This window comes from Nematolebias whitei, chromosome 14 (assembly GCF_014905685.2).
Source record: "Nematolebias whitei isolate Nwh7 chromosome 14, NemWhi1, whole genome shotgun sequence".
In the NCBI taxonomy this organism is placed as follows: Eukaryota; Metazoa; Chordata; class Actinopteri; order Cyprinodontiformes; family Rivulidae; genus Nematolebias; species Nematolebias whitei.
In genome coordinates this window covers 44,650,418-44,665,492 of record NC_056511.1, presented here as the reverse complement: position 1 = coordinate 44,665,492, position 15,075 = coordinate 44,650,418, and the positions used below count along the sequence as shown (strand labels likewise).

At 39.6% G+C, this 15,075-nt stretch overlaps 1 protein-coding gene across 1 annotated transcript in view; it reads right to left on the bottom strand.

Annotated features, from left to right (window-relative positions):
• Window positions 1–15,075, bottom strand: part of vps11 (VPS11 core subunit of CORVET and HOPS complexes) — a 29,541-nt gene that overhangs the window by 7,122 nt on the left and 7,344 nt on the right. The window contains exons 7-12 of the mRNA XM_037687616.1: window positions 12,641–12,792; window positions 7,801–7,987; window positions 7,504–7,647; window positions 2,742–2,930; window positions 2,476–2,637; window positions 2,189–2,322 (exon numbers count right to left, since the gene is read on the bottom strand). Coding sequence (XP_037543544.1) covers window positions 2,189–2,322; window positions 2,476–2,637; window positions 2,742–2,930; window positions 7,504–7,647; window positions 7,801–7,987; window positions 12,641–12,792 — 968 coding nt within the window. The remainder of the gene's footprint in view (window positions 1–2,188; window positions 2,323–2,475; window positions 2,638–2,741; window positions 2,931–7,503; window positions 7,648–7,800; window positions 7,988–12,640; window positions 12,793–15,075) is intronic.

Sequence of the window (15,075 nt, the reverse complement as noted above, 5' to 3'; positions counted from 1 at the left end):
CCCCGCAGCCTGGGGGCCGCTGGCTGAAAGGCCCCGTCCCCGCAGCCCGGGGGCCGCTGGCTGAAAGGCCCCGCCCCCACAGCCTGGGGGCCGCTGGCTGAAAGGCCCCGCCTCCACAGCCTGGGGGCCGCTGGCTGAAAGGCCCCGTCCCCTTTAGTTTTCAGCTGCGTACGTGGAACGTCCAAGAGGTTCTGTGTCCGGGAGCGAAGGCCACGAGCAGCAGAGTGTTTGGTCAAAGCTGACAAAGACACACAGGAGCCATTTAAAGCTCTGAACGTCAGCACAAGAACTTTGAAACAGATTCTAAACTCGACTGGGAGCCAGTGCAGTGAACTGGGGTGAAGTGACAGGATTTGCTGGATTTGGTGAGAAGTCTGGCAGCTGCGTTCTGTATCGCTTGTAGACGTGAAACAGAAGACTTGTCCTGGCAGGTAAAAAGGGCATCGCAGTGGTCCAGACATGATGACACAGAAGCGTGAATAGTTTGTTCAGTGATGATGGAAAACTAACGGAGAATTTCTTATGACGCAGCTTTCATGCTAAAAGTGATCGATCAGCTGTTGAGGAGGAAACAGAGCTGCTGCCCGAACCTGCATCATGTCCATGTTCAGGACTGGAGACGCAAAAGCAGTCACGTCTGTTACGTTTTAATAAAAGTTTAAACATTTGTTCTGTGTGACTAGGCCTGGACGTTACGGCCAAAACTTTTATCACCATATATTTCTTAATTTCGATCGATAACGATATAATTCGATATCGATATAAACAATATAAAAGACTCAGAAAACCTGTACAAATAAATTAATGTTCACCTTTTATTTGTATTTAGCCTTCAAAGAAATTTGAAATCACCATCAAATAAATATCCTGATGCATGCTCAATAATCCAGGTAGAAAAATCTAAAAAAGTTAAATCTGGTCCTCTGTCCAGAGGACCAGATTTAACTTTTTTAGACCATCAAATAAACATAAAACTCTCAACTTTGTCAATATTAATAGTTTTAACTTTAAACAACATAACCTTTGTCTCTTGAAACAGCTGTGGGTGCTTCAGGGACACGTTGGCTCAAACCTTATCGAGCTTCATCTTCTGACTCTCAGCAGATTCTATCGAGTGGAACCAGCTCGATGTCCCACCACTAGTTGGAACGACCCTCCGTCACATTTTGCAGCGCACCGACTGAAACCTGCAGTTTATCGGATCTCAAACAGCCGAACCACGTCCACACCACTGAATCAGTCGTTCCTCTCTCATCAGTGATGTCATCTGTTTCCTCTTTGCTCGTTAAAGCTTGTTCAGTCACGTTCTGACGTCATGAGCACTCATTTTGAAGAGAAAACTTAACGTGCGTTGAGATTAGCCTAGCCTGCTACTGCCGACTCCTTCTGGACTCGAGCTCTGCGTAACATCTACGTCACCACGCACTTGTTGTGTCGCACCTTCTTCTGTCCGGGCTGAAACTGAAGCGGCCGCTTCAGTTTCAGCCCCGACAGAAGAAGAAATGCGTCAGTGAAACGCTGTAATCATATCGAAATATTGAAAATGTGCTTAAAACTCATACCAGCGTTATTGAATAAAAGTTTATCGCAACATATATCGATACTGAATTATTGTCCAGCCCTGTGTGTGACATCTTTCTGCGTTAGTAAATATGTGTTTAAATACCGGGATCTCATTTTAAACTCACATCCGAACACAAAGTGGAGAAAGGATCTTCCCCCTCCCCTTTCCGTCCATGAGAGCACAGCGGTGGAGAAGTCGTCAGATTTATTTTAAAGCAGTCAGTCAAGACTGGTGCATATTTAAACAAAAGTTTTAAAAAATCTTTCCGTGTACGGTAACTATGTGTTTAAATACCAGTATCTCATTTAAGCTTAAATGGGCATTAAAGATTGGAAGAGACAACGGGAGGGGAAAAAAAACGGAGCGTCTTATTTATGTATAAAATTATGATCTATCTTATATTTAATAAGTGCGGCTTACAGACATGTGCATTATAAAGCCTTATAATCACAGTATATATATATATATATATATATAAATATATATTTATTTGTGGATGCTCTGTTTATATATTAGACCCATCAGTGCATTGCTGTAGCAGTAGATAATGATATATTGCATTATGTATTATTACATTAACTAATGTGGTATATGTTGTGAGCTTCTTGGACATCTCTTACTTACAGTTTGCCTTTCTCATAAAGGTAGAGGATGCCTTCTTTAAAATTGTGCATCTGACAAAGGACCAGGGCCTTATCAAACACTGTGTTGTCTCTTCTCAGCAGTGACAAAGCTTCCTCTTGCAAGTTGTTCTTTCTCTGCCAAACATATGCATTAAAATTAATAAGCAAACAATTATCTTAAACACATTTTTGAAAGGTTTTTTTTTTACAATTCTTGGAATAAAATGAACATACTGTATGAAAATGAAAATATACCATCACTTTGAATTATTAGTATTTCGTACTGACCTCAAGGTTTTGCTCGTGTGCCCAGTCTTGCAGTCGGAGCTCAAGCAGTGTGTCGTACACACCCTGAGAAGAATGGGGGTCAACCTCGATCATGTGCTCCAGAAAGGCCTTCAGTTCTCGAGGGTTATTGGCAAAAATTGGAATGAATTCTTCAGAATTTGCCTTTACAAGAACAAATTGATGAAACATTTATGATAATATTTCCAAGCTCTATCTTCGTTTAACAATGAGTAAGAAAGTCGTCTTGAATAGCAAATAAAACTGACCTTATTCCTGTCCATACTGTATTTTTCAGCAGTTTCTTCACTGTGCTGGTAGTTGGTGCACAAGCCTTTCAGGAGCAACGTTGTACCTTCAGGAACATGGTGCATAAGTGTCTTACCATAACGTTTCATGTTGCTTTCAGCTTGCTCAAAAGGTAGACGTCCAATATATCGCAGCCCTTCCTCATAATTCTGGATTTTGGAGAGAAACAGGAAATGTGAATTACCGTACTCAGTTTATCCTCTCGATCTACTACATCGTACTTTATACTGCGTCTGTACCTACAATATGCAGTATATATAGAAACACACATGTATTCTCCAACTCTGCTGTGTGACTACCTCGACTGCTCTCTCAAAAACAATAAATGCTGAACATCAACCATTCTGCCATGGCCATTGTACACATTACACACATGTGGGACGAAGACATCTGGTCCATCATAAAAGCTTTGTGAGAAAGGTGCTTTTGATAAAGCTGTGTTCCTGGTATTACACTTTATCTATAAAAACAAAAGGCCCCCAACAGCAGGATGCCAGGAGCTATGGATGTTGTGGGGCTACCATGGTCGACAAGGATACCATACCATTTTATTCATAGAGCACTTAAAACAGCGACAAGGCCAACCAAAGTGCTGTACAGACAGAACAACAGGTAACACACAAAGCAAAATACAAAATGAAGTAAATCAGAATATAGACATAAAAACGATAATAACAGATAATAAATATGACGACTAACCAGTGTGGAGCGTACAGGATTAAAACACAGATCCTCTGGTGTTGAAAGCTACTGAATAGTAGTGAGTTTTTAAACGGGACTTGAAAACCGAGAGGGAGGGGCCTGTCTGACAAGCAGAGGTAACTCGTTCCAAAGTCTTGGTCCTGCTACAGAGAAGGCCCTGTCACCTCTGCACTTAAGACAAGTTCCTGGAACTGTGAGGAGCATGGAGAACAGAAACCGTTCCATTGGCAAACCAGGGTGATGTTCTCCATTATTAAAAAAGGGCAGCAGAGAGTTTGTTTGAACTATTGAGGCTTCACATTTCTGTGACGCTGTGATTTCTGTTGATGGAAATGAGGGTCCGACCGACTGTTGATCCTCTTGAACTTGTGAAACAGTGTACCAGATGTTTGCCCTTGTTAAGTTGCTGAGGGGGTCGTGGGAGTTTGTTCAGTCTCTGTGATTTGTGGATCTGGACAAAGCTTACAGCTATGTTCTTTGAGGTCTTCTGAGGGAATATGGGGGGCTGGGTCCACTTCTAAAGGCTTAAGCATTAGTTAGGTACTGTAACCCCAAATTCTAGCAGTACAGGCGCAGCCTTTTAAGGCCATTGCTTGTGGTTTACCCTTTGCTCACAGAGCAGCACTAAAAACTTGAGTCCCCCCTCAACTGCAGGATGGGCTCCACCATAGTCTGTATAAATTGTTCTGAGATAGCGTAATCAGCTTCCAAGTGTTTTGATTTCAGCAGTTTAAAAATCAATGAGGCCTGCATCATCTTAAAGGGGTGTGACTATACAGTAGTCCCTCGTTCATCACGGGGGATCCACCCCCGCTGATCAGTCCTGAACATTCGACCCTGCTGATCAGTCGGTCCATGAACATGCGCGCCATGTTGAATTGAATTGAAAATTCTGGGTAATATTTCTCGGTATATAATATAAAAAAAAATTTCATTTAAGTAGGTGTTTGCACTTTAATGTCCAGTGATTATGCTTACCGGTAGATATTTACCGGTATTTTGTTAATCTTGAAGGAATAATGTTTGTTACTATGAGTCTAATACTGAAGCTTCATGTATACAAAGGAACACCATTCAAGCTTTGTGCATGTTGAAAGCCATAGTCTGTGATTTTCATCAAGTGGCTGATTCTTGTACTAGAACAAGAACAGACTGAGTTGGGTATTCACTGTACAATGGATACCTGTGGCTTAACAGCGGGTGTGTCCTATTTATGCACAAAATTAGGATTATTCTTATATTTCATGTGTGTGGCTAATTTACGGTAAACTCATGGGTTAGACATAAAAACATACGTAAATCCAGAAAAACATTTGCTCTGCTCACTAAAACATCAAGAAAAGAACATTAAAAACATGGCATCAGAAAGTATTAATATTTAAAATAATTAATTAGACTATATTGTTAAATTAAGGACACGTAATATGTGTGAAAATTAAATTATTATTGTGACTTGAACTTGTGTTTTTTTCCCCTCAAAGCTAGATGAAGCTGCTGTAGCAGAATTTAGGTGAGGTTAAAGAAAACAGCCTTTTATTAAAAAGTACTATTTAAATATCCTGATGCATGTTCAGTTATTTATATATAATTTATTATCTATTTCAGTAACTGCTTAGGTCTGTCACGATAACAAATTTTGCTGGCCGATTAATTGTCTCTGAAATTTTTGCGATAAACGATAACATTGTTTGAAAATTGACGATAATTAGTAATTATCGTGAAATTAAGAAGAAATGATGGGCTGTCTCTCTTCAGGTCTCAGAACGGTGGACGCATGTGCGGTTTGAGCTCTTTAGCATTTTTCACACAAAGCTTTAAAAATTAAAAAAAATCAGTAAACGAGTTCTCCGCTTCTTTTTGCAGGGAAAAACATTTTACGCGAAGGCACGAGTTTCAACCGTGAATTTTGAAGCTTTGACAAGACGGAGGTGTTTTCCCGAGGTCGGCCTGTTAGCTTAGCTTGTAGCTTAGCTTCTCAGCTTAGCTGCTTTTAACAATCCAAAAATGTGATTTTGGACGGTTATAACAGATTTTAAAGAGAAAAGAGAAAGGGAGGGGTCATTGAAGAGCACCGGGGTTGAGCCTTTTGTCCTCCAGTGTCTTCAGTAAAAGAGAGACACATGAAGAAACGATAAAGCCGATAAATGAAAACGAGGTCGATCATTTTCATTGTTTATTGCAACAGGCCTAGTAATGCCACTTTGACTGTTGATATGTGCTGCTGACTATCCATGCTGCTGATCTTATGCTGCTGATTTGTTTCATGCTGCTGTGTTCATTCGTACTCATGTGCTCACACAGACTCATGTTTGTGCTGCTGTTGTTCGGCATATTGTTTTTGTACTACTAGTGCTTAGTGTATTCTGAGATAGCGTATTTCTTAATTCATATCTTACAGTATTTCTTTACAATTTATATATATATATATTATATATATATAATTCCTTCAATAGAGAACTTTACCAATTGGCTTTTCTATGTATGTGAATGTTCCTGTAAAATGCCCTGAGACAACTTTGTTGTGATTTGGCGCTATATAAATAAACTGAATTGAATTGATACTATTGTTGGATGTAACTGGAACCCTGTGTACACAATTTTGTTCCACCACATGTGGTGCAAATGACAAATAAATAAACCTTGACCGTGAGATATGACGTTTAAATTTGGTATTGTAGGAGTTTGGCATGGTTTCAACCAGTGCTTCGTTTTGTAAACCAAATGGTGCCAAAACACATTTTAATGTGTGTTTTAACATCTATGTTTAACTACATAAGTAAACATTTGATTCAATAACTATTTTAGAGAGCAACAAGGAGTCTGACCAACAGCTCTCCTTGTGTGAATAAAGCACGCTCTGCTTCTCTCAAGCATCCTCCACTTGCTCCAGTAACTCCATTACCACTGGCTTCAAGTGCTTCAATTCTTGGTTATTTACTTGTACAATGAGAATACTTTTTTATGAAAGTAAACTGGACTGTCTTTTCGCCATTTTGATCGCTGCTATTTTGACAAACTGGCACAGTTGTTTTGATGCGTGATGTATGTAACGTGATTACCCATCAAACATTTCGCTCGTATTTTTAATAAATCTAAATTTTATTAATGACCCACTTAAACTGTAAAACTGTTTTGCAATTTAGTTGTACTGTTTAATTATATTTTTGTGTTGTTAATTAAATTGCCCATGACTGAACTTTTATGGGCTGAGATGTTTTTTAAGGGTAGAGGCAGAAATGTTTACTTGAAGGAGCAGCTCTGATGTGATATTAAGAAGCTCGTAAGTGGCTGTTGTGTTTAAAATGAGTGTTTATGTCATTATTTTCAGTTTACATAAACAATATAGGTTTTATTTGTTCAAGGCAGTCAAGTTAGTTCATAACTTTATTAGTAAGCCTGAGAGTTACTGGATCCAAGCAAACAGTTACTGGAACACACCGTGTCAAAATAAGAAGTTCCCGGATCCTGTTCTGGCAGGATCCAGCTCAAATTAAGCCCTGGTTTCAACACATGCTTTGAGCACAACATATTTTCCTTAAAACTGGTATAAACAGTTAGAAACAATCCTGATCGTCTGTTAGTAAAATGTCTCAAACTACTTGATAGATTTCAATGAAACACTCAGAAAGTAACTGCACATGAAAAGCTGAACAACTTTTGGAGTCAACTCTTTTCAAAATGGCTGCTGTAGCTAAGCGGTGTTTTTCACAGATTAAGTATTAATGTTTGGTGAGGTTGTTACAGACATTGACAAGAAGCACCAACAGATCGTGGTACAATACAACATAAGACTGTGCATATTTTCAAGGTTTGATCAAAACGACTAACAATGTCATTTCTCAACAAAAATAATTTGAGCTTAAACTTGTGTCATGTGCTACACATTCCTTCAAGGAGGCCTTCAATCCAAGAACTTTCAGAACATTCACTGACTATGTTCAACAAATATCCTTCGTTCCAACAGATCATGTCAATATATTTTATTAAAAGAATGTCGAACATTTCTGTGCAAACATTTACCTTGAGGTCTTCTAGCTGGATCTTCAAGTACCACTCATGGTTCTTGTGTCGTTCAGCCAGGAACACAGAGTGTCTGTGGTAGCCAGCCTGACGAAGAACCTTAATGGCGATCTCAACATCGAAGTGCACTTCACTCTCACTGCTCTGTGGTGCAGGAAAAGACAAACACAGAATTCAATTATCACTTTAAACTGTTCTGATCTAAAACCACCCGTTGTCATAAAAAACCTGTCAAAATGTATTTCTCTACGTCTTTATCGTCATTTCTGAAGAACAGTGCTTGTTGTAAGAGGTGACCTTAATGAACTCCTGCAGCTTGGAGCTGTCCTTCAGCTTGGTGTAACAGTTGAGCAGCAGTGTGGTGTGGTCTGCGTTGGCCAGGGACTGCCTGTGAAGGGCTTGCAGATAGGCAGTCAGGTTGTGAATTCTTTGGGCATCCAGGAACTTCCTGATAACATATGAAGGCTCCAGCTTCCCAATGGTGCTGTGAGAACAGGGAAGACTTGTTCAAGGAGTGGTGTCACTCAGAGAAAGACTCAAGGAAGTGGCCAACGGCACAGTGTGAGGCGTAAATCCATACCGTTACCATGACACGCTCCAATACCAAACTACTAAGCTGCAGCAGCAGCTGTGTCGTTCAGGACGTCTGAAGACCACAGGTTGCTCAAACCATCCAGTGACTCTGGATACTACCGTAGTATCGTTTGCAGTTAGAGGTGGAAAGTAGTGAAGTACAGCAAAGTATTTACTGTATGACAGTAACCCAGTATGGATTGTGTACTTTGTACTTTTACATTTTACTTCAAATGTTGTACTTCAGTTACAGACTGGGTCTGCTCCTCACTCAGACTGAGTACAGTTCAGTTAGAAGTGATGACGAGCTAGAAACCATGAACCACCAAAGACTAGCTAACATAGAGAAATCAACTCCTGGTCATGGCAAAGAGACACTGTCCCTACGTTCAAAGACAGAAGCTGCTTCATGCTGTGTTAGCTGTGTTAGCTGTTAGCTGCAGCTTGTTGTAAGGTGAAGGCTTTCACACTTTAATGATACGCTTTGTGAACAACAGTTAAACATCAGAGCCTGACTGCTGCTTGTTAGCTCTGTAGCAGCTCTGTGTTAACTTGTTAATAATTAAGATATCATAAACCATCATTAACTCCCACTCGCATCTGAAAACATGTCAGAGAATAAATAAATGGACCTGATCTAATACAACCTGCTCAAAAAAAAACCCTAAAATTACTGAGGAAATACAAGAATAATGTAATATTTTGATGACTGTAATCTCTGTCTGCTCATCTTAGTAGAGCAGCGTTGTTCACACATCAGATGATTTTTCACCGTGTTGAGGCCCAGAGGAGGAAACTTGAAGAACGCTCTTATTTTTATAGGAGACCACATTTATGCGACCCAAACATCAGATGGAGAGATGATGAGTCTTAACCTGATCATATTAATCAGCAGGAACTGATCACTGACCCAATGACAGAGACTGCTTTACAATATAGCTGTTTTTGTTTCGTTATTTTAATATATTTTTCTTCCAGTTATTTTTCAATTGATATGTTTTTTTTTATTATTGTCTACTGTTGTCATCTATGTTCTTTGTTTAAAATAGGTCTCTCTTCTAAATGAGTCCTTGAGGCTCAATGGGACTAACCTGGATACAGACAGGTGCAGGTCATAAAAGTAGAATATCGTGAAAAAGTTGATTTATTTCAGTAATTCCATTCAAAAAGTGAAACTTGTATATTATATTCATTCACTACACACAGACTGATATATTTCAAATATTTCTTTCTTTTAATGTTGATGATTAGAACTGACAACTAATGAAAACCCCAAATTCAGTCTCTCAGAAAATTAGAATATTGTGAAAAGGTTCAATATTGAAGACACCTGGTGCCACACTCTGATCAGATAATTAACTCAAAACACTTACAAAGACCTTTAAATGGTCTCAGTCTAGTTCTGTAGCTACACAATCATGGGGAAGACTGCTGACTTGACAGTTGTCCAAAAGACGACCACTGACACCTTGCACAAGGAGGGCAAGACACATGAGGTCATTGCTAAAGAGGCTGGCTGTTCATAGAGCTCTGTGTCCAAGCAGATTATTAGAGAGGTGAAGGGAAAGAAAAGATGTGGTAGAAAAAAATGTACAAGCAACAGGGATAACTGCACCCTGGAGAGGATGGTGAAACAAAACCCATTCCAAAATGTGGGGGAGATTCACAAAGCGTGGACTGCAGCTGGAGCCAGTGCTTCAAGAACCACCATGCACAGACGTATGCAAGACATGGGTGTAGCTGTCGCATTCTTTGTGTCAAGACACTCTTGAACAGGTGCAGAGAGAATAACCTTCACATCAATGTGAAGAAGACAAAGGAGATGATTGTGGACTTCAGAAGGAACAAAAACACCTACAGCCCCCTGAACATAAGAGGATCTGCGGTGGAAGTGGTCTCCAGCTACAAGTACTTGGGTGTACACATGAATGACAACCTCAGCTGAAGCAACAACACCACCAGCCTGATCAAGAAAGCTCATCAGAGACTCTACTTCCTCAGACGGCTGAGGCGAGCTGGTCTGGGAAGCTCAGTCCTCACCTCCTTCTACAGGTGTGCAGTGGAGAGCATCCTGTGCTCCAGCATCAACGTGTGGCATGGAGGCTACACAGCTGCAGAAAGAAAAGCTTTGCAGAGAGTGGTGAAGGCTGCACAGAAGATGTTGGAATCAGTCTCCCCACCATCACAGACATCTACACCTCCAGATGCAGGAAGAGGGCCACCTGCATCATGAAGGACCCCACCCACCCAGCACACACACTTTTTGCCCCACTCCCCTCAGGAAGGAGGTTAAGGAGCATTAAGTGTAGAACCACTAGACTGAGGAACAGCTTCTACCCTGAGGCTGTTAGACTCATGAATCTCTAACTAGAATAATCACTGTGAAAAACCATATCATGTTGCTGCTGATCTGTTTCATGTTGCTGCTGATCTGTTTCAATGTTGATGTGTTCATGCGTGCACATCTGCTCACAGACTCATGTTCATGTTTGCGCTGATGTTCAATGTTTTATGTTATGAGTGCTTAGTGTATATTTAGTTGATGTTTTTCTTAGTTCATATCTTAGATGTTATTACTGTTTTTCTTATACATTTTATTGTCAGATGTAACTGGGACCCTGTGTACATAATTTCGCTCCACCACATGTACCACATGAGGTGCGAATGACAATAAAGAAACTCTGACTCTGACTCTGAACAACAGACAGCGTCAGAAGCGTCTCACCTGGGCTAAAGACACATAGGACTGGACTGCTGCTGAGTGTGTCAAAGTTATGTTCTCTGATGAAAGTAGATTCTGAATTTCCTTTGGAAATCAAAGTCCCAGAGTCTGGAGGAAGAGGAGAGACACAGAATCCATGTTGCTTGAGGTCCAGTGTCAAGTTTCAACAGTCATTGATGGTTTGGGGTGCAATGTCATCTGCTGGTATTGGTCCACTGTGTTTTCTGAGGTCCAAGATCAACGCAGCATCTACCAGGAAGTTTTAGAGACTTCATGTTTCCTGCTGCTGACCAACTTTATGGAGATAAAGATAGATGCAGATTTCATTTCCCAACAGGACTTGGCACCTACACACAGTGCCAAAGCTACCAGTACATGTTTTAAGGACCATGGTATCCCTGTTCTTAATTGGCCAGCAAACTCACCTGACCTTAACCCTAGAGGAAGATGTGACACACCAGAGCCAACAATTCAGAAGAGCTGAAGGCCACTGTCAGAACAACCTGGACTCTCATGACACCTGAGCAGAGACACAGACTGATCCACTCCATGACATGATGCATTGATGCAGTAATCCAGACAAAAGGAGCAACAACTAAGTATTGATGCTGAACATGTTCATACTTTTCAGTTGGACAACATTTCTAAAAATCTTTTTTTATTGGTCTTAAGTAATGTTCTAATTTTCTGAGATTCTGAATTTGGGGTTTTCATTAGTTGTCAGTTATAATCATCAACATTAAAAGAAATAAACATTTGAAATATATCAGTCTGTGTGTAATGAATGAATATAATCTACAAGTTTCACTTTTTGAATGGAATTACTGAAATAAATCAACTTTTTCATGATATTCTAATGTTATGAGCAGCACCTGTAAAGGTTGAACGAGAATAGGCAGCATCAGAGATCAGTCTGCTCCTGCTGGTCACAGGACTGGACCATACCATGTACTGGTCCACACCAAGATGGGCCCAGTGTATACAGTTCATTACATTTCCGAAACCTAAGCAGTCTGGAAAAATTTTCAAAGATGGATAAAGGTCGACAGATGATCTCATGAGCGGTTGAATACAACTGATAAACAGGAAGCACCACATGTACGTCTGTATGAAGGTCACTGAAAACAAATCCTCCACTTTCTGTCATGATTACATTGTATGCTTAATGGTTAAATTAAAGGTTAACAACCAAGAAAAGATGTTGTGTATCTGATTGGAGTTAAGTTATTGACTGAAACTGGCCCTTGGTTTGAAACAGGTTTCTAATTTTGTCCTTCTTTTGTAACTGAGTTCGACCCTGAACTAAATATACAACCAACTAAGTGCAGGTACGTTCAGTTATAGCTACAACGATTACAGCCCATGATCATTTTATCACGACAGTGGAAGCATGACAGATTTTGTGTGTTGCTGCCACCAACACTTGACCAGGTTTGCTGGATATGCAGAATACTCTTCTTGTGACTTCACAATATGCACCATTTGTTTATTAATGTAAATATTTCTATTTCTATATATATGTTTGGATGGATAACACAGCATGCAGCACGCACAAGGCGTTGACAATGTGTGGTTTTGGTATATAAAAAATATAGAAAAAGTGATGATAGTTGAGGCACCTAGAAAGATGGCAGGCAGAAATCTGGCCTAGCGCTGTTGTAGCCCATGTCAGCGATTTAATTCCAGTGAGGGGTGTCACTGAACACTGAAGAGCTCTGAAAGTTTTGCAAGCACAAGAGGAGCTTCACAGAAAATGACCTAAGTTAAAAACCAAATGAGGATAATTCTCCAGTGTTGAAACACCACAACAACAAAGACTTGTCAAACTAATGGGATAATTACCGTATGTACTGCTGGATGGCACCATCATGGTCCCCCTTCAAGTATAAATGATCTCCGTACTGTCGGAAGATCTCTGACAACCCATCACTGTCCAGGTGCTGGCTCTTAGCCAGATTTATGGCCATCACAAACAGGTTCTTCTTAAACAGCATCTTCAAAAAACAAAGAAGACTAGTTTATCAGACACACTGGTTCTCAGACTCTGTTGGATAAACTACATGCACGCACACACACACAAACAATAAAAATATATTTATACATTTTGTGTATATATAAATAATGAATGTACATATATATAGTTATATGTAGTATTTATATATGATATAAATATTATACTATGTCTATATAAAAGGTATTTATATATACACAAAATATATATAAATATATATAAAATATATATTTTGTGTATATATAGTTATATGTAGTAGATATATGATATACATACTATATTATGTCTATATAAAATTTTCCTGTGAAAAAATTTTAAAAATATGCATTTATATATTTTGTGTAAATAATTTTTTATATATAAATAAATTTTGTACAGTAGTCCCTCGCTACTTCGTGGTTTGTTTTTTGCGGACTCGCTCTATCGAGGTTTTTCAAAATAAGACTGGACATGACACACAATTGGCTGATTGATGGATGAGCTGAACGATTGGCATGAAATTTTCATGTAAAATAAATTATTTAAAATGATTTAGCCCCTGCTGCACCTTTGTGCAGCCCAGAGTTGCAGGTGCAGCGTGTCATATCTCCACTATGCAGCAGTGAAGTGGGCGTGGTCAAGAGCGATAGCGCTAGGTGGCAGAGAGCTGAAGTCACGACATTCTGCATCTTTAGCGCATTTAGAGTTTAGAAACATTGTTTAGAATATTGCAAGAGTGTGGGAAGGGTTTAAAACAACTTCATATATATATATATATATATATATATATATATATACACACACAGTAAAATAAACTACTACTTACTACTTGTACTACTTTTCTACTTCGCTGTTTTTCACTTATCATGGGACTTCAGGGTACGGATTCCCCTAGATGGATGGATAGGTGTGTGTGTGTGTGTATACATATACACACACACATATGTATATACACACACAAACACACATACATATATGTGTGTTTGTGTGTGTATATACATACACGTATATAAAATATATATGTATACACACACACATATTTATATATATATATATATATATATATATATATATATATATATATATATACAAACCGGATTCCAAAAAAGTTGGGACACTAAACAAATTGTGAGTAAAAACTGAATGCAATGATGTGGAGATGGCAAATATCAATATTTTATTCGTAATATAACATAGATGACAGATCAAAAGTTTAATCTGAGTAAATGTAACATTTTAAAGGAAAAATATGTTGATTCAAAATTTCACAGTGTCAACAAATCCCAAAAAAGTTGGGACAAGTAGCAATAAGTGGCTGGAAAAAGGAAATTGAGCATATAACGAACAGCTGGCAGACCAATTAACACTAATTAGGTCAATTGACAACATGATTGGGTATAAAAAGAGCTTCTCAGAGTGTCAGTGTCTCTCAGAAGCCAAGATGGTAAGAGGATCACCAATTCCACCATTGTTGTGCAGAAAGATAGTGCAGCAATACCAGAATGGTGTTACCCAGCGTAAAATAGCAAAGACTTTTAAGTTATCATCATCAACCGTGCATAACATCATCAAAAGATTCAGAGAATCTGGAACAATCACTGTGCGTAAGGGTCAAGGCCGTAAAACTCTACTGGATGCTCGTGATCTCCGGGCCCTTAAACGTCACTGCACCTCAAACAGGAATGCCACTGTCAAGGAAATAACAGAATGGGCTCAGGAATACTTCCAGAAAGCATTGTCAGTGAACACAATCCACCGTGCCATCCGCTGTTGCCAGCTGAAACTCTACAGTGCAAAGAGGAAGCCATTTCTAAGCAAGCTCCACAAGCTCAGACGTTTGCACTGGGCCAGGGTTCATTTAAAATGGAGTGTGGCAAAATGGAAGACTGTTCTGTGGTCAGATGAGTCACAATTTGAAGTTCTTTATGGAACACTGGGACGCCATGTCATCCGGACCAGAAAGGACAAGGATAGCCCAAGTTGTTATCAACGCTCCGTTCAGAAGCCTGCATCACTGATGGTATGGGGTTGCATGAGCGCTTGTGGCATGGTCAGCTTGCATGTCTGGAAAGGCGCCATTAATGCAGAGAACTATGTTCAGGTTCTAGAACAACATATGCTCCCATCTAGACGTCATCTCTTTCAGGGAAGACCCTGCATTTTTCAACACCATAATGCCAGACCACATTCTGCAGCAATCACAACATCATGGCTACGTAGGAGAAGGATCCGGGTACAGAAATGGCCAGCCTGCAGTCCAGATCTTTCACCTATAGAGAACATTTGG